The sequence below is a fragment of the Opisthocomus hoazin genome, chromosome 4 (assembly GCF_030867145.1).
Source record: "Opisthocomus hoazin isolate bOpiHoa1 chromosome 4, bOpiHoa1.hap1, whole genome shotgun sequence".
Lineage (NCBI taxonomy): Eukaryota > Metazoa > Chordata > Aves > Opisthocomiformes > Opisthocomidae > Opisthocomus > Opisthocomus hoazin.
Genome location: NC_134417.1, coordinates 76,528,888 through 76,548,694, shown reverse-complemented (window position 1 = coordinate 76,548,694; position 19,807 = coordinate 76,528,888). Strand labels below are relative to the sequence as shown.

At 39.1% G+C, this 19,807-nt stretch overlaps 1 protein-coding gene across 1 annotated transcript in view; it reads left to right on the top strand.

The window, feature by feature from the left end:
- Window positions 1-3,512: 3,512 nt before the first annotated feature.
- The window catches only part of ODAD2 (outer dynein arm docking complex subunit 2), a 90,854-nt gene continuing 74,559 nt past the window's right edge, over window positions 3,513-19,807 (top strand). Inside the window, 10 exon segments of the mRNA XM_075417486.1 lie at window positions 3,513-3,591; window positions 4,205-4,456; window positions 5,593-5,750; window positions 7,170-7,365; window positions 7,935-8,041; window positions 8,494-8,630; window positions 9,706-9,822; window positions 12,635-12,862; window positions 14,605-14,735; window positions 14,943-15,087. Coding sequence (XP_075273601.1) covers window positions 4,233-4,456; window positions 5,593-5,750; window positions 7,170-7,365; window positions 7,935-8,041; window positions 8,494-8,630; window positions 9,706-9,822; window positions 12,635-12,862; window positions 14,605-14,735; window positions 14,943-15,087 — 1,443 coding nt within the window. The 5' untranslated portion in view covers window positions 3,513-3,591; window positions 4,205-4,232.

Here is a 19,807-nt window from a genome sequence, read left to right as displayed (position 1 = left end):
GTATTAATAGCATTGATCAATCAAAGCTGGTAAAAGCAAAAGGTGGTATGAAATATCCTTCAGTCTGGCGAAGTGAGGGACTTCCTAAGTGCTTATTTTTTAATGACAGGTGATGTAAGAAGGCATGACTTCTTGTCATCCAGCAAGACAAGCCTGAACGCAACCAAGGGAATCACCCAGACTTTAACTACCAATGCAGTAACTGCAGTAATGACTTGCTACAGCCAATACGTGTCTGAAAACATTCAAAGGACTACAGAGCACAGAGACTATGAGCAGACAGCAGGAACAGAAACAGTTCGTATCACACAAGGGAACAAGTGAAGAGTTTTGGCACTGAAGAATGCAGTCCGCCCAGCGAGGTGCAGGGCTGGCATGGCAGAATACTTGCATGTGAACAGGCACCACCTGGAAGTCCCCACACCTACAAACTCTGCCCTAGGCTCCCTACCTTCTCATCTGACTTGAAGGAGGTCAGGGGAAGAGTTCATGAGCAGCAAAAGTAATGAGATCTGATTTCTTACAAAATTATGTGCTTTGTCCCTTAATCTTCTGCTGTCCATCTTCTCCATAACACATCCACTGGGCAAGGCTGAGGTTACTCATGTTCTAATCAGCCAGCACGCTACGAACAAAACACTTGGCTGGCTGGTTGCTACAGAACATCATCTGTGGCTCATATGCCTGCCTTTACCTCAGCAAGGGCATTAATTTTGCTTTGCCTTCCATTCAGCTTCCTCAGGTTTTACAAAACTTGTAGGAGCTTAATTATTTCCAAGACCACAACCCTCTGTAAAAAATGATTCAAATTTGCTATCAAGTTCAAAAATTACTTTGGAAAGAGGAAGAAGATGAGGACCAACAGATAAGAGACTGTGTGCTGTAAGTTTTTTTTTTTTTTTCTTTAGAAATAGAGTTTGATCTTGTAAGGGCAAACTGCAATACTATACCCTTAAATCCTGCAGAAAGCTACAACTCATCAGCTGAAAATAAAAGTAAGAATTAAAACTTGCTTGTATTGTTCAATCGCAAGGTGACAACAATCCCTAATACAATCTGAAAAACAAATGTAATCCCAGAATGTAGCAGTTGAGGAACATCCAAAAGATATGAAGACTATTAATGCCATTGTAAAGGGTCCTGGTGAAACGTCCTTAGAAATAGTGTCAAACCTATTTAAGAAAAACAAGCTCAGACTGGAACACAGGCAAATGAAGCATACTAAGATGGTATGAGAAATGAAGAAGCTGCAGGCCGAGACTAGGGGAACTAAACTTGTCTAGCCTAGCAAAATAAAGTCTAAGAGAAAATAATTTAACTCGAAACTGGATGCAAAATCTAAGGAGGAAAAGTAGCCACTGAAAATAAGGTAAAGGACCAGTGTTGGTGCAAGAACAACAGACAAACTATTCACACAAACTAAGGTTAGATATTAAATCAGATGGTTTCTAGTCTTTAGAAGTGTCAGAGCAGTCTTCCTATGAGTACAGCTGAGCTACAAACTCAGTATTTGCCCATCTCAAAGAAGAAAGGCAAAAGGCACCTCCAACCTCTAGACCATTCATAGTCCTTTAGCTTCTAATACGAGATTCCAGCACCATTCCTTACTGCTGGCTTGCAGTACATGTTCTGCTTTTTTGTTCTTTGATTTACCTGTCCCCATAGAAAGCTCCACTGGTAACTAAGTCTAAGCTACTTAAGCTCCTTTTTTGGAGCTTCATAATCCTTGCAGATGCATACTCTTTGAGGGCAAATCATCCCATTTATCTTCACTACTGAAATATCTTCCCTTCTTGCTGTTCAGTGGAACAGAGTGATCTCATTTAGGAATTCTATTTCTTACTCCACCGACTTCTTGCTTAAAATACTCAGCTCTGTGTGAAAACTCACTGTCTTCGCTCCGTATCACCCATGGTGGGGATACTTTTACTCCCTTTCACATATTGCTGTTTGCACCTTCTGCTCATCAAATTCAACTTTTTAATAGTCATTATTTCAGTTAAAAAGAAGATATTTAATCCTTTCTGGAAATGCCTTTATACATAGTATTCCATAAAGAAAAGAAATTGCATTAAGTCTTTAGCCAGAATGCTCTTTCATTTTCACCTAATCAAATGATTCATTTTCTATCCTCTCAAAGTTATGCAGTGAAACAAGAAAAGCCAATGCTATTCGTAAATCATTATTGTGCAGACTGCATGTACTTATCTGTAGTTACTGCTTGAAAGTTTCAGTAAGTAAAATGCATATGGACAATCATCTCAAAGAAAAAAAATGTATTAATGCCACACTGTTATTCTTTAAGATACACCCCACATATATTCCATGACCTTCCTCGTTATTACAGGTTTCTCACATAGCTGAGCTCTGAGTTGATAAAATAACTCTTGGCTATGTCAACTCTGTTGTTGCGACAGCTGATTACTTCTGTTGGACTGTCCTTGCAAGTATCATTTTTGCAAGGCTTCAAAGGACACAAACACAGCTTCCTAATCTCAGCTAGCGTACAACATGCAACCATTCCTTCCTACATGAAACCTGAGCCCATTTTTGTTAACTGGTAGGTATTTTGGTGGACCCAGGTAATGAAACTAGGGGTGATTTACAGCTGAGAAGGGAAATTGGGGAAAAGAGTTCTTATCTGCCCAGTGGGACAAAGGAGGAGACAGACAGGTGGGGGTGGAGTAGTAGCACCTTTGTAACCTAAAAATGTATCCAGAGTGATAGCTCACTCACATTATGGATCTAGAATACAGCTGGGGAAATAATACTACTTTCCATTCCATGCTTGGGGTGCTTATTTGCATGTTTATAGCATTGTGCTGTCCTCAGTACATGAGAGGACTTTATTCACTGGCACCACCCATCCATACTTCCTTTACTTCTTTCAAGAAACACTAGTCTCACATTGTATTTTCTTGAACAAAAACCATTTCCAGCATCCTCTGTCACACTGCCTTGAGAACTAAAAGCGATCAATGTTACCCTTATTAATTGAAGTTGTTTTCTTGTAATGGCTGAAAGCTAGGGAAAGGTTTAAGCTGTACTGGCTGAAATTCAAGTGAAAAAAGAAAACCGTGGTCTTCATTTAAACTCTTGTAGAAGGTAACTCTAACCAACCACGTTATTTAATTCCACATCAAAATCCTTCCGCTCCTCTCACCTTGTAAGGAGCGACGCCCTACCCCCCCAGCCCAGCTCCACCGGCCGCCCAGGCCGCCGCCCTGCCCCGGAGCAGCGCTGGCCCCCAGCCCCCCTTTTCCAGTCAGAAGCGTGCGCTTTGCACAGCGCAAGCCCTGCCGAGGTGCCCCTACCTCGGCACCGCCGGACTCTGAGGCACGCTGCGGACAGCGGCCGCCGCAGCAGCCACCCCGCAGTCCTCCTCCCGCTCTCCCGGCTCGCGGCCTTCCCCTCGGGGTACGGCCCGCCGGGGCACGCCTCCCGGCCCTTCCCCGCCGCCGGCAGCCGCTCCTGTTTACCCGGTGCTCCCGGTAGCGGCTGCCGCTGGGCCCCGTCCCCATAGCAACGCCGCCGCCTCGGCCGCGGCCCGAGCGGCGATAGCGGGAGCCGGCGCGGCTCACCCGGGGCAAGGTATGGGGGCAGGCGGTGAGGGGCGCCCATCCGCCCGGCTCCTTGCGCCCTCGGGGGGCTCCACGCTGCGCCGGGCTGCGGGATCCCTCCCACAGCAGCCCTGGACCCCAGCGGGAGGGCAGGGTGGGCACCCCGAGCTCTCCTCAGGGGCGAGGGCGGCCGGCAGCTGTCTCCCTTCGGTGGCTCTCGGCCCCTTCAGGCCGCACGGGCAGGTCTGACACCCCTTCTTCCCTCCATTTAAAGAAAATGTCGGGCGGGGGTATGTGTCTGTCCCCCTGTGCCTACGGGTTTTAACAGCGGCATCAGCTCGACGAGGAGCACCTGAGAGCCTTTTGTTAGCAGCTGTGAGAGAGACCTAATGCTGTCAGCTCCCTGAGTTTCTAATAGCACCGGGAATTAATTAACCGAGAGGAAGCAAGCTGTGCTTTCACCATATTTCCCTATTTCTTTAAAGATATTAATGGATTCTCTTTTTCAATTCTCCCTTCCCTACTTTGGGGACTTCAATGAGTTAAAAGAATCTAATCATTCATTGATAAGTTTATTTCAAATTACAACATTCGCAGCATATTGCATTTGTAATCCGAGGGCTCAGTTTGGTTTCTTCGCCCAGGTGCGCGTCTCTGAGGCGAGCCGAGGCCATGGGAGCAGCACTGGCGAGAGCGGCTCAGTGGACTGCTGCTGGCTCTGGAACTGGCACACTCGAAATCACCCCCTTGAACGAATCTCTTTTAAACCAAATTATCAAGTTTGCGGAGGACTTCAGCAGCAGACATCCTCAGGAAGCGGCGTTTGTCTTCAGAGAGCCCCTTGAGTGGAAAACGCGCTTGGGCCGTTCCGGGTTTGGAGAGGGTTATGAGATCGAGTAAGTCTGAGCTGCGGCATGTTTTGAAAGGTTGAAGGTGAACCATGAAGCAAAATTGTGTTCATTTAGCGTAAAGAAAGCCTTAGCGTATTTGGGAGGCTGAAATGGGTGGGGTTTTTATTGATGTATATTGAAAATTTTGAGTTAAAATCTGTAGGGTTTTTTGAGAGTTTGAGACTATTCTGTCTTGGTTGTGATACAGACCTGTTTAATTAGTGATTTATACAACCTGCACTGTCTATTGCTAAGACTTTTTTCAATGTGCATCTAACAGCGATTAACCCAGTGATTTCTGTCAGTGTTAGGAGTGGCTCCTGTGTGGTGGGTTGACCCTGACTGGCAACCAGGTGCCCACCGAAGCTCTGTTGCTCCCCCTGCTCAGCTGGACAGGGGGAGAAAAATACGATGAAGGACTCATGCGTCAAGATAAGGACAGGGAGATCACTCACCTGTTACTGTCATGGGCAAAACAGACTTGACTCATGGAGATTAATTTAATTTATTGCCAATCAAAAGTCAGAGTAGGATAGTGAGAAAGCAAACCAAATCTTAAAACACCTTAACCCCATCCCTCGCCTTCCTGGGCTCAATGTCACTCCCAAATTCTCTACCTCCTCCCCCCTCAAGTGGCACAGCGGGATGGGGAATGGGGGTTGCGGTCAGTCCATCACACGTTGTCTCTGCCGCTCCTTCCTCCTCAGGGGGAGGACTCCTCACACTCTGCCCCTCCTCCAATGTGGGGTCCCTCCCACGGGACACTGTTCGCTGTGAACTTCTCTAGCGTGCGTCATTCCCATGGGCTGCTGTTCTCCACAAACTGCTCCAGCGTGCATCTGTTCCACGTGGTGCAGTCCTTCAGGAACAGACTGCTTCAGCGTGGGTCCTCCACGGGGTCACAGGTCCTGCCAGGTGCCTGCTCCAGTGCGGCTCTCCACGGGGGCATGGCCTCCTTTGGGCACATCCACCTACTGATTTGCAGTGAATGAATTGATTTACCTCAGAAGTTTTCTGAAAGAAGTTTAAAGAAATTGTATGTGCTGTATCATGTGAAGCTTGAATAACAATCAAGATTCTTCTCTAAAATTTGCTGTTTGTTGAAGTTCTTATTTTGAAAACGTATAATTTAAATTTTCTAGTGGAGCAACTGTTCAGTCTGAAGCCAAAGATAAAGATGGCCAACCATTGCTTCTCCTCATGGCATCAACCCTGAGAGTTCGCAGTTTTGACCAGCTGTCCCGTATACTACAAACCGCTACAGAAAAAAAGCTAAAGGAAGCACAGGCATGCCTTGAAGGTTTCCATTCTTCTTTTTTATAATCATTCCTCTCTCTTAAAAAGTATGTATTCTCCTTCGACTCATGTTTATGAATTGTGAAGAGAGAAAGGTGTGCCTTCGTTTTAAGTGTGTGGGAAGGTGTTGATTCATGAAAGTGGCTAAAGGTGCTGATCCAGAACTTAAGGAAGTTTCTATTTCTTCTTTTGTTTTCACAGAAATCAATAACAAGGAAATCTGGAATAAAGTTAAAATAAAACTGTTGAATCTCATATACAAATTCACACATACTGAGTAATACCCCAGCTATTGTATCAGACAGTAGGTTTAAATTTCTGAAAAACAATGTGTTACTGGAGGCTAATAGCAGTTTTTCCTGCGTTTGTAGTTTAATCCTCTTTTAAAATGTTGCATCCTTAAAAAACAGCCAAAATTACATGCTTAAGACATTCTTACCTGCACAAGGTTCACAGTGAGCACTGCCAAGTCCTTCTCACAATGGCTTTTAAAATGAGTACAAGTACTTCTACTATGTTGTATTTCAAACTGAGAAGACCCTTGATATATTAAGCTGGATATCCTCTTCTCATTGAGGGTAGAAGAGATCAGTGATATTCTTTGGTAATATTGGTAAAAATTGCATCTGCAATACTAAAATATAAGTCACAGAATCACAGTTGTAGGGGTTGGAAGGGACCTCTGTGGGTCATCTAGTCCAACCCCCCTGCCGAAGCAGGGTCGCCTACAGCAGGCAAATGCTCATACTGGATCAAACATCAAATCCATTTAATCCAGGGTCCTGTCACTGACAGTGATCAACTGTGAATAATAGGGAAGAATAATATGGACAGGGTATCATGCAGAGGCATTCACAGATGCCTGAGGCGTCATTTGCAGGAACAAAGCAAAATGTTTTTGTAAAACCCATTGACATGCAGTTATGTCACTGTTTGCGGAAAAGAACAGCTGGCATAGCTGTGGAAGTAATGGGGCCATTGGGAATGCTGCTAGAAAACTTTAAAGATGCTCTTCAACATGAAATCATATTTCCAAAATGATCTCTTTTCAGTGAGTTAAACCCATTGATTTCCTGTTTTTGTGATCAGCCAGGCATATTTTCTGGAAAGGAGGCTGGCTGTTGATAAAGGGAAGTATTTAGTATTCCCTTCTTGGTTGTGAAGAACAATTTTGTTTGTTACGAAAAATTTCTTTTTTCTGCTTAACATTTTCATATTTTTAAAAGTGCGTTTCAAATTAGCACAGAGGGATATGAAAGAATACATCATCCAGTAATATTTGATGAATAGCTGCACATTATTGAAGTTCTTATTGTAAATTATTAGCATCAAAATTATTCAGCAATTGAGATTAAAAGTGTTTGTCTTGCCTAATCATTTTTAACATAATATCTTGTTACATGATTCTGTTTCATATTGACAGCTAACAGAGATCCTATAGTAAAAATTCTCGGCCCTGAATATGGGACTGTCGAAGGAGAAGATATGTCCATGTTACATTTACTTGACAAAGTGAAAAAAGATGATGACCCTGAAACAGAGATGAAAATGAAAATCAATCTTCTTCTTCATCAGCTGGATTTGCAACTGCTTAATAGTGCTCTAAAACACATTTCACAGTAAGTGCATTTCAAATGCAAGCTAAGCCTATCAGCCAGTGCATTTTTTTGTTTCACTGTTAAACCAGATTGGCTTCAACCCACAACATGTGCTTTTGATGTGACATAAAGAAATCTATTGAAATAACTTTCCCTGTTCACTAAGTTATTGAAAAAACATTTTTTTTCCGAAGATTTTGCTGTAGGTGTGGATATGCAAGTGTGTGCCTGTGAATGTGGTTTTTTTTGTTGCAGATGTTTTGCGTTTTGGTAGCAAATTGAATTTGTACAAACAACAATGTTACAATTACATATTTTCAAGGAAATGTTTATTTCTTCATGGAAGCATATTGGGTATTACATTGAGTCTGTTTTGTAGTTATAAGGACTTCATATTAGCTATGGAACTAAAATTTCACTAAACTAACCAATAAAATTAAGAAAAACATCGGAAGGTGACCCATTTCCAGATTTCTGTTGCTACTACTAAGATTCAATGTAAAAGAAAAAAATCGTGTAATATTATCTTCATTTCTCTGAGTACATCCTTTTGATGAATAGATTTTAGGCCCTTTTTTATTTAATTGCAGAGATGTAAGACTAAGTCCAGCTGCTGTAAATAATGAAGTGAATCTCCTCAAGAATGTCTCTGGGAAAGGAGAAGATACAGTACTGGAATCACTGGAATATACATCAGGTCCAGATCTGATCATATCTCACTTTTATATATACCCTTATGAAAGTACTTGACTTCTATGTGAAATTTGCTAAGTTAATTTCAGTAATGAATTTAAAGTACTTATTTCTTCTTTAAAGTTATAAAGTAAAATAAAACATTTTCAGATAGGGAATGCTGTTCTTCAGCCTTTAGTTATAGAAATAATCTCCAATCATATGAATTTCTTCAGTGGGAGGAGAGGAAGTAAACTGAGTCCCTGATGCTGAAAAGTACTAAGCACAGTTGCAGTTCTTAGCTGGGTTGGGCCACAGTTCACAGAGCTTTGCAAGATTAATCCCTGAGTATGAATTCTTAAGAGTAAGATATTGTTTTAGGAATTTTATTTGTATACATGTTATATTAATCATCAAACATAACCATTAAAAAATACTTTTAAACTGGATGAAAACATTAATGCTAATTGGTTACAGATTACACGTTCTCTAATGGATGCCGAGCTCCTCCCTGGAGGCAAGTGCATGGAGAAATTTGTTATTTAGTCATCAAACCACACGACACCGATCCTTTGTCTGTCACTTGCAGCACAGCAGGAGTGTTTTTAAATGGAGTAAGTAATAATAAAGGATTCCATGGAGTAATGAATATTTTTATGGGCTAAAATGAAAAATCCATCAGGTTTAGGGTAGTGGTGTTGAGGCTGTAGGAACCGCAGAGTTAGTTTATTGGTACAGAAGGAGAAGACACCGTAATAAATGTATCCTAGTTTTCCCATATTCTTTGAGTGTTTTTTCTGTGATTTTTATACTAGGAGTGTATTCTGCACGTTTTGCTAGCAGTGTTTGTTTAGTCTTTAAACATGTCCTAATAGTCCTTCACACCATTCTGTATTTAAAGGTACTGTGGGACTAGATGCCTCTCTAGTGCCTCATTGTGCTTGATCTAGTGTGTAATATTATTGTGTGTGGCTAATATAGCTTACTGTTGTCTTTTTATAAATGATAAGCAGTTTCTCGTTTCAGTGGAAGCTTTTTAGAAATTATTTATCTCTTTTCTTCTTCTTTTAATTTTGGTTACCTCTTTTCTTACGGATAGGTTTTATTCAGGCATGACAGTCACTTATGTGTGTTAAGCAATGACCAGAGCTCTTACATTCATTTTGAGGAGAGTCTGATGTCTGTCAGGCATAACTCCACAAAATGATTTCCTGAGAGTTAAAAAATCCAGGGAAATTTTGACTTAGCACTTTTTTAATGGATGAAGCTTATAAAGCTTCGGCTAGTCAGGTCACATTATTTTCTGATCCTTTTAGACATCTGCCATTCTGCACTGGAAGCTTGTATTGGCTTGGTTGTTTGCCATAAGCCATAAATTCTTTTCAGTGGAACTGCACACAGTACAATTAACTGATAGTAATTACTTGCCGAATTCTATGTAAGATCTTGATTATCTGTTGGGATCCATGCATGAGATGACCCATGCATCTTTACAAAGCATTATTGAAGTTTGATGGGCTCTGCTGAGCATGAGACCTCTGTACCCAATTCATTACGGTATGACCTCTGTGCACTTTAGCCCTATTTTATGATGCAGATTTTCCAACCCCGAACATTCTGTGATTCTGTGATTAAATTATCTGTGTAAAGCAATGCTGTTAATAATTTTAATGCTGTTCCTTTTTTAAGGGTCAGCTAAAGGCTAAAGATGACATTGACTATGAAAGAAAAAGTGATGTATATAAAGATATTGTGACATTTTTAAGGGAGAAATCAGATAGATTTGTAGAAAATATGGCTAAACAGGTATGTATTTACTGATACTGTGTGTATATTGTACTTTGTACAAATGTACATTGTACATTGGTAAGAAGTTCATTATAAACCTGTCTGAATGTTTGTGTTCTTTATCAAAGATAGATCTGTGATTAAATGAAGAATATTAAAGACTCTCGAAATGCATTTATTATTTTTCTTTGGGTTTGTTTCTACTAAATATGTTCCTTTCATAAACAGCAAATAATACACTATTTCACGTATTGTTCTATCATACCTTATTATGAGGTTTGATCCAACGTGTGAGGTCAGCTTCTTGCATTAAAAGTTTTGCTCATCTTCTGGTGTTATTCTTTATGGAGCACTGGAAATGTTAAAGCAGGAAAATACGATATCCTTATGGAAAAGGTCAACTTTTTATGACAGTATTTTTCTGTGATCAAAACCACTTGAATTTTTATCTGCATCCTTTCTAACCCAAATACAAATAATAGCCCAACTTTTTTTACGAGAATTGCCTGATTTAAATATCAGAGCTGAGAGTTAAGCATCCACCGTACACACTGTGTTGCTTCAGCTGCTGTAAAATGGAAGTGGTTTGGCTTTTATTTAGAGCTCTGTATTAGCTAGAATCACACAGTGCCACTACAATTTTAGTTGTTTCATCATTCCTGATAAAACCTCTTTTTTCAGATTTCTAGTGTGGTTATAACAGAATAATAACTTGGTGGTAAAATTCATTACAGGCTAAAACCTGTCAAAAGTTTTATTGTGGTTATTTATATGCAAATTAAGTTGTTGCAAGAAGGAAGTCATTAACCGGGATTTTTCTCATCCTTTAGTTCTGATCTTCTGGAATGTAGGGCTGAGGGTTTTTTTGGAGATACAGATATTTGACAGTTCTGAAAGAAAAGATCATTTCAAGTTGTACACATAAATACAGTAGATTATATTAACAGTAATGGAATTCAGTTTGTAAATTGTTCTGCTTGAAAGTGCAATACATTCCAAAATATGTTTCATTTATCCCATATGTAAGTATTTTTTTAATGTTATATCTATTGGTTTACATTTCATAAGTGTGACAATATATGAATGGTTTTAGACATAATTACTGGTTTAATGTATTTTCAAAGGGATTTGGCTTCATTTGATGGTCAGGTAAGGTAAAATATGGTAATATTTTAATTTTTTTTCAGTTTTAATCCTAAATGTTAATATAGATTAGTGTTAGTATTGATAATAGAGATGATACACATGTCTTTATTGGTTTTCTGCCCTTATGAAGATACTGTAGCTATTTGAGAAATGTGTGCACTTATTAAATAAGAGTAAATAGATAGAATTTATCCTATTTTCCTTCAGTTGTCATATTAATCACTTAGTATTCCCTGACTGTGTAAATAAGTTAAGAGTATAAATTATACCATTTTATTGGTTTAGGAATATCGTATCGTGTTGCCTTGCTGAAGAGCTGATTTAGTACATTCTGCATTCTAAAACTAGAATTCAAACAAGTTCATACAGTAGAGCTGCAGAGTATTTATATTTGAGGGACAATCTTCCCTCCTGTAGAACCCTGAAAAGCAGAGAAAAGCTGTATTTCCAAGGTTGCCTACATGAAATAAATTATGACTGGCAATTGTTCTGATTTATTTTCTGAGGAGTGGAGTGCTTCAAAAAGCTCATTACATACACATATATTGCAAACGCAATAAACTTTTGTAGTATCTTCTTGACCTTGTTTAAGCTAACATACAGAATTGCTGCATTGGCGTATAGTGCTGTAGGAAACATACTTTTTAACGCGCTTAGCTGGTCAAGCTACAGCATCAATTCCCCAGTGGTTTGTCTAGTTTGTCATGTGTTAAATGGTCTTGTCTAGAGTACATTTTCAGAATGAGAGAATTAGCATGAGTTAGTTTATGATTAGACAGTTGGGTCAGCAAGACTGGAGCAGCCAATTCACATTAGGGACTAGTCAAAAACAGACCATACTGTGACAGTCTCCTTAAAACTGCCTTGAATTAGATACATGACGGAATGTCTTCACCTATCCGGTAGTGACAGCTGCAATAATAAAAATAAGTAATGATCGTATGCAGTCTTTCCTGTAAAAATTGAATATATTCCAATAGAGAATAAGAGTTGACAAGAAGTCCTTTCTGTTCTGGATATTTTTGATCAGCCATGGTACTAGACACAGACAGCTGAAGAATTGGTAGGTGCCACTCATCTTGTATGTGACTTGTTCAACGATGTTTTGTTCTGAGAGACAGAAGAAGTAAAAACTGAAATGGAATGTGTTTATATTAGTTCCAAACTATATGAAATTAAGATACTTGGAACTGAAGTCTAGCAGTTTATCATATCCTATTTCCAGGTTTATGTTCATTATTTTTTGTGGGGATTTTTTGTTAGTCCTTTAAGTAGGGAAATAGTTTTTATATAAATGATCCATTGAAAGAAGAATGACTGACTTTGCAATTCTAGATCCTAAAACTCATTTGGAATTAGGTGCTATAAAAGTGCTTGTGTCACGAATTATTTCACATATTAGAAACTGAACAACCCCCAATATTCTTGTATGTTCAGGAAGTTCCAAATTTAGCTAGGTTATTTGTTTTAAAAACTTTAATATGGACACAGTAACAGCTACTTTCCAGATTAATGTTTCATTCTTTTCAAGGCAATCTGATTTTATCCTTGTAATCTAATTCTACATTTAATAAATACAATTTTTAAGCACAACATCCTGGAATTGTGCTTATAGGTTATTGTTTTAATATGCATTATTTATATAGCAATATGACTGACAAACCATGTCTTCTTCTTTTATTAGGAATATAATTTTTTTAATGAACCAGCGTATCAGAAGAATTATCAGCATATGGAAGTAGTTGATGCTAAGGTCTCTGGCCAATCCCAGAACCTTTATGATGTTACAGAAAAGGATGTATGTGAGAAAGTGAAAAGTTCTGCAGCAAGAAGGAGATCCGTTGACAGGAAGAAAATGGAACCATCTATAAAGTGGAAGAATACTAGACTTTCTGCTTCCCACAGATAAGTAGTTATCTTTATAAATGAACTTTCCTATAGATCTCTCTAAACTGTGCTAACAATTGGACTGCATATTACAGGTTTGCATTATTACCTTAAGTTAGAAGCAATAAAACAAAATGTATTACATGTTACTTTCTAAGAAGATAGTATGGACTTCTAAAGCGATTTCTCAGTTTTCGTCTGTTGTGCAACAACTTTGGTGATGTTATGTCATTTCCACAGCAAGGCAAAGAAATATCTTGCAACCATCTGCAGTACTGGTCCCCCAGGACTGTGATATTGTCATATTTTTGGTGTAAAATGCCCTTTAATGCAAGACAGAGTAGCCAGTCTAATTTAAACCACGCTTTCTGAGGGAGGCAAAAGAGATCCAGGATGGAAAATCAGGATGACTCTTACTTATGCTACCAATTTTTAATGCTTTCATAATATATGAGGCACTTTTCTAGCTCTGCTTAGCAGCAGTCTTCACTAATGAGATTATCTCAAAGTTTGGACACCCAAAAATAGAGTATATGTATATTGGATATTGTTGGGTATGTCTTCTGAAATCAGAACTCCATTCTGATATCAAGTTTCCTGATTTTGTGTTAATGGAGGAAGAAGAATGTCTGAAGGAAAGGCTTTGATTGTGATCCTACAAAAAAATGTCAGTATCTTCTCAAGTCTGCCAATTTGACATGTTGCAAGAAACAGTTGAAGTGATTTTGGATGTGACCTACAAGCATCAGTTAAAAAAAAAAATGTGGTTTTCCAGAGGCAAGAGCTTATCTTTTTCCTCAGTCATTGTTAGAATCTATATGTAGTGAAATTGGCTGAAATCATGAGTGGTATTCTCTTTTATTGTTGTGACTGTGATAGTATGACCAGCCCAGGCTCAAAAGAACATTTCGTTTTCACAACATCATTGTTAGTTAGGGATAAAAAAGCACAAGACACTGTGCCCAGCTAGGCCTAGGAATCTTCTTGGAATATGAGGAAAGCAAGATATATTGTATTCAGCATGATCAAAGCTATGGAACAGCTCAGTCAGTGTGTGGAAGAACTAGGCAGACCAGAGCTCTTGTGCCAGGAAAAAAGATGACCAGGGGACAATAAGACTGATACAAAAAATCATGACTGGATACGGTAAATAAGGAACAGATAGTCACTGTCCATTCCAATACAAGAATGAAGGGCATCAGATGAAAATGAGCCAGTGAGACCAGTTCAGAACAAAGCGAGAGACTTCTGCATAGAGCCCATGGCTAAGCTCTAAAATTCTTTGCAACAGGGTGGTAGAGGCCATTTGTTTATGTGAGTTCAAAAAGCAACCAGACACATTCATGGAAGAGATGTCCATCCAAAACTGTTAATGCAGGGATCATCAGGAGTTCCCTGAATCACAATTTGCTGAAGAATATTCTGGAAAAAATAATTTCCGTCTTCTTCCATTGTTCTTCTACTGTTACCTAGATAGCTGCTATTGGTCATGGTTGGAGATGGTATCCTAGGATAAATGGACCTGTGGTCTGTCTGCATATACTCATTCTTTGTTCTTGTATCACATACAGGTCAGCATAATATAATTTTTCTAATATTCCACTATTTTATTAAAGCAAAATGAGTCACTTAAGACACAGCATGCTTTCTGTTTAATGCAGTTTATTGTGCAGGTTCATAAGCTTATATGTACTGACATAATATGTGTCCAACCATAGCTTTTTCATTCTATGTATATATAACAATTTTTTTTTTAATAAAAACAAGTATTTTAGTGACAAGGCCACAAAAAAAGATGCTGAAGAAGAAGGAGGAAGTAATAGTATGTCTCTGAAAATCAAAAAGAAAGCCCATGGCATTGGTTCTGAATCTGTTAAAATACAACCAGCTTCAAAATGGTATGGGTTACGTATTTTTCTTCCTTCAATTTTTAAATTTTGATTTTTCATATCTACAGTAGTTATCACCATACTTAGTATTTGACAATGTCATTTATATTTTCCTTATTCTGTTGTTAGGCAGTGTTGTCATACCTGTTTAAAATGTGCTTGTTCATTTTAGTTTATAGCTGTTTAAAATGGGTGATGTTGTTTGTTTATTTTTAGTAAAACCTCAGGCAGGTTTGAAGACGTCAGTGAAAGTTCCTCGGACACTGAGGAAGATGAAGAACAACCTGTACGTCATCAGGAAGGAATCACCGATTTGCCATCAGAATACTGGGGAATTCAGAAACTTGCAAAATATTTAAAGGTAAATAAGAAGCATTGATAAATTTTATTTTAAAAAAAGCAACTTTTTACCTTCTACATCTGAGGACACCAGGCCAGCTCCTCATCCTTTCCACCTTCCGTATATTTTAGGATAGCCTTGCTATGTAGTAAGTTCAAATCCTAGAACTGTGGACTTTCCTGTTGTACACCCATTTTTCCTGCATTTTTTTTAATCTGCTGTTCTTGGCTTGTATAGACCCTTAGATTAAACCATCTGTTCAGTGTTAGTTAAAACTTAAGATGGTATAATTTCTTTATTAATTATTGAGTTTCTGTTTTGCTTTTTTGGGTGAAACTTTCCAAAAGATTTCTTTATGTGCATAGTAACTTTCAAGAGTTTTATTAAAACTGAATACTTGCCTAAAGTCTTTCATCAACTATGATTAATGCATGACTGAAGTAATTCTAACATGGTCTTGTGACTGGATAGATGCTGCTAGTGGACAAGAAAATGTATGATAAACAGGCATCCTCCAAAACAACAAAAAAAGTTTTTTACACAGACTTGTTGAAAATTTTTTGGAACCTATTAATATAGACGTTTAGAATTCTGTGTATGTCTGAAACACATAAAATAACCAACAACCCTCTACTATTCTGGAAAACTCTATGTTTTTCCCTCAGGAGAAATTACTTTACAAGTTTGTACTGGAATTTATGTACTGTAAGTTACTAATAAAAGCTCTGGTTTATTTGGTTTTTTGAGTAAAGCTACAGAGTGTACACATCTGACTGATAAAATGGTGGTGCTGGCATTTGATACAGCAGAAATACTTGTGAGGAATACACAGAGCTTTGGCTCCTTCTAGTCCTTTAACCATTGTAGAAGAGTAACTTAGTCTTTTAAACAGTTTTTATTGCACTCACACTGCTTATTCTCAGTTCCTGTATGTGGGACCTATGCTAGAGTTTGTAGCCAGAGACACAGAAAAGCGTGGATAATACAAGTCTCTCTGCAATTCTCTTTGCCTTACGTTTTCTAGGTTGGACCTCTTTATAATATTCTCGTCATTTTGGCTATGCTAAAATAACCGTTTGCAAGTGTAATTTGGTGTCACATTCAGCATGTAACTTGTGCAGCTATCTGCTAATGCTAAACACACTGTATAGACATTTTGCATGATATGATTGTTTCTGTTGTCATATAATTACAGTTCAACGTGTTGTTTTCGAATCTTTCAGTCTACTGATAGCTTGCTTCTGTCTGTCTTATGGACCACCTCTTTGTACTTCTCTGAGAGCTCAGAGAAATAACCATGCTACATTTTAGCGAGGACCCAAGATCCTCCTGGAGAGGATACTTGAAAATTCATTACTGTTGATGAACTCCCAGAAATCTTTTCATTAGCTCATTTATGAGCCACCCTCTCTACTGACAAGGCTCCTCTCTCCTCTTTACATAATTCTCAAGCTCCCTTTCCTCTCTAGATGCTTCATGTAGTCATGTTTAGATTTTAGTATTGGACTTGATTGAATACTGAATCATATCTATGCTTGCATGAAACCATTCTTAACAAAGAGTGAGAATGGCAAATAGAAAAATATATTTTTCATGCTCCTCTGTTTTAGAAATGGGTATATTTTGTTCCAACTGTCAACAAGCAAAATTACTTAATGGCTCAGAACTAGAAAAAGAAAGGGCAGCATTTCTGATCAAATTGTGAGTACCTGTTAGGAACTGTTTATAATACAAAATTCCATAATGTGAAGATATTTTGTTATGAAAATTCAAATGTATACTCGTTTATGTATGCATACACACCCGAGTCTTCCAATAGTTCTTTAAATTAGATAGATACCAATAGTTCTTTAAATTAGATAGATATAAATTAAACAAAGTACTAGAAGAGAGAATAGTTCTCTGTTGATTCTTAGCTACGTAAAGCAAGAAATCCCTAGTGTCAGATAAAGCTGAAAAGAGATGCCGCAGTGCCATACCACAGACAGTGGTTGAAATTTTTATTGATGGAGTGCTACTTTAGCTTGCACATGGAATTAATTTTAATTCAGCATAAATATTGCACTTCTGGCCAGACTTAGGAGATTTTTTGGCATTCTTATTGTTCATGTAGGCAAGTGCTCATGACACATGCAACATAAGGAAAAATAAATTTGTGACTGCAATATTTAAGTATCTACAAGCATATATATATAGAGGCACAAATTTGAGAGCGTTTGTGTGTCTTTAAAGGTTGTATACATTGTTTGCACATCTTAAAAATGTAATAAAATGCCTTAAATAATAGAAGTTTGAGATACCAAGTTAGAAAATATAAAAATCTGTATGTGGAATCATTTTTTGAATGTCTGCTAAAGTAGATGAATCAGAGCTCAGCAAGACTCTACAAAAGATTAATTGCAAATGCAAAACTTTTGTAAAACCAGAAAAATGCCTAGTTTTTATATCAATGTTAGATTGTTGTTGAAACTTAAAAAGGTGGTTGCTACCTGTATAAAGCAAACTTGCCAGATCCTGTGAATTGTGCCTGTAGACTACGTATTTGGATACCTCTTCATGTAGAGAAATTTCCAGTGCAGGGGAAACTCCCTTCTGACTTTTTGCCCTTCTCCATTCCCCCTCCTTTCTGGGAAAGAGCATCCATGTTGGAATTGCTCCACTGGGAAGCAGCTGCCTCTGTGGTCTGGCTCCTTGTCCTACCTTCAAGCTTCCCAGGGCTGTGGAACAGAAGGCACAGCATGTGTGCTCTTGCCATGTCTCCCCATTGACTTAAGAACAGGCAGCGAAAACAGAGCAGTGAGCTTGGTGATCACATCGCGTTAGGCATCTTTGGAGATAGAGGAGATAAAATTGGAATAAAGCGCTCTGATGTTCACGGTGAGATTAACTCAGGAGAGCGTGCTTCAGATCTCACATTATTTGTTAAAGTAGTACTTCTGAAGTATTACATTTCTAGGGGAAGGACTACATTTTATATGTAAAAAGTTTTAGGAATAGGGTGAAGTGGTCACATTTTACAATGATCTTTTTACTAGAAATGAGGAACATCAGGTAGAAATGCAGAATCTTCTCTGTGGCAGAACTGGGGCTGTTCACTGGAAAAAAAAAAAGGAAGAGAAAAAAAAGGTGATTGCTGGGCACAATGCTTTGTGCTGCTTGCCATTAAGCCCTGATTATTGCCAGTTTTAAGGTAAAATTGAGATGTTGAGAGATGAATTGGGCTGGTGACTGCGCCAGGAGTAACTCCAATCTCTAGAATAAGTCTTTAATCCCTTAAGCCCTTGTGCTGTTCAGTTTTGGTTCCCTGTAAGGGTGTAATTTATGTGTACACCTATGCCAGGGTGAGCTCTGGATAGATTTCTGCAGGACCGTATCAGTTACAGAATTCTTCCTTCAGTTTCTTACCCAGAAAGTCATTCTACTTTTGGCTATACTTCAGCGGTACACTAGTGAAACCAGTCAAGTTGCACACTTCATGTAAAATATCCGCTAATTTCGTACCCGTTTTGAATTGCTGCAGTTCAAACTACCTCATTCATAGAACAGCAGTGTGGTTTTTTTCTACTTTGGAAGCATAGGTGGACAAACCTGCTGTTTCTCCCCAGCTGTTTGCATCTTGTGCCAGGTCCAGGAGCTGGAGAAAGGCTGTGGTGCTGCACAGGAGCTAGGGTGGATGTACACTGGGTATGGCCTTGAGCACCAGCTCCTGGGTACCCATGTGTGCTGGTGCTCCATTGCAGTGGATGGCTGGGAAGGAAGGACATCTGTCACATGGATGAGGGAAATCTCCTTGACTGGACAAGGAAAAGGTTGAAAGAACTGCAGGATGCACTGGGTGTATTCAGGTCTGCTCCACAGCTGCACTTTGGCAGGACCTTTGGAAGACTGTTGCATTTGAGCAATATTTCTGTAGCTGGCAGGAGGCCCCTCTGTATAGGGCTTACATTGCATAAAGATGGCAAACAGACCAGGGAGGCAGGAATGTACAGGAATATTCCTTCTGGTCTTTGCCTTCTCCCTTTTCTTTCTGTCCAACTCCCTCTAAAAGTCTTTGCTTATTTCTAGGCAATTGGGTCAAGGAAATGAAAGTCTTAAGAGATCAAAGCTATGGGTCTGGTTCTTACGGGGTGTGTGTTGCAGTGAGTATTGGCTGGGCAAGACCTACTGCCCATGACTTCTGCTTCCCCTTTGCAGCTCGAGCTGAGCTGAGCCAGGAGGATGTAGTGTGGCAGCTGCACCACAGGCAGAGTTCATTTCCTCTTCTCAGGAAGCTCAACTTTATCAGTTAGGAAAATGCAGCTGTGTGTTGGCTTGCAGGAAGGAATAGTGGATTTCCAGCTGAGCTGTTTGTACGTGGAAGGCACTGGCATTCTTGGGGAAGAAAGGTACAAGTTAGAAATGCAGAAAGTTAAATAGACAGTGAAAAGATGCAGGGAGGCTCTGCCTGGAGCTAAGATGCAGAATCTGAAATGAGACGTTCATGTAGATACTGTTGATAGACAGTATGGGATAGTTTTATTCCCCAGGAAAAGACAGGGAGACATCTGGAGGCTGGACTTCGGGGGCCTGGGGCAAACCAGGGTGCAGGAAAGCCATGTATGCATGACAGATAGCAATGCAGACAAGGAAAGTCCAAACTATTACAGAAACAGGGACCCTGTTTCAGAACATTTGAGCACCAAATCTTAAATGGCAGCTGTGTGTGTGCAGGGAGTTCTTTTGCACTCTATATACAAGGTAT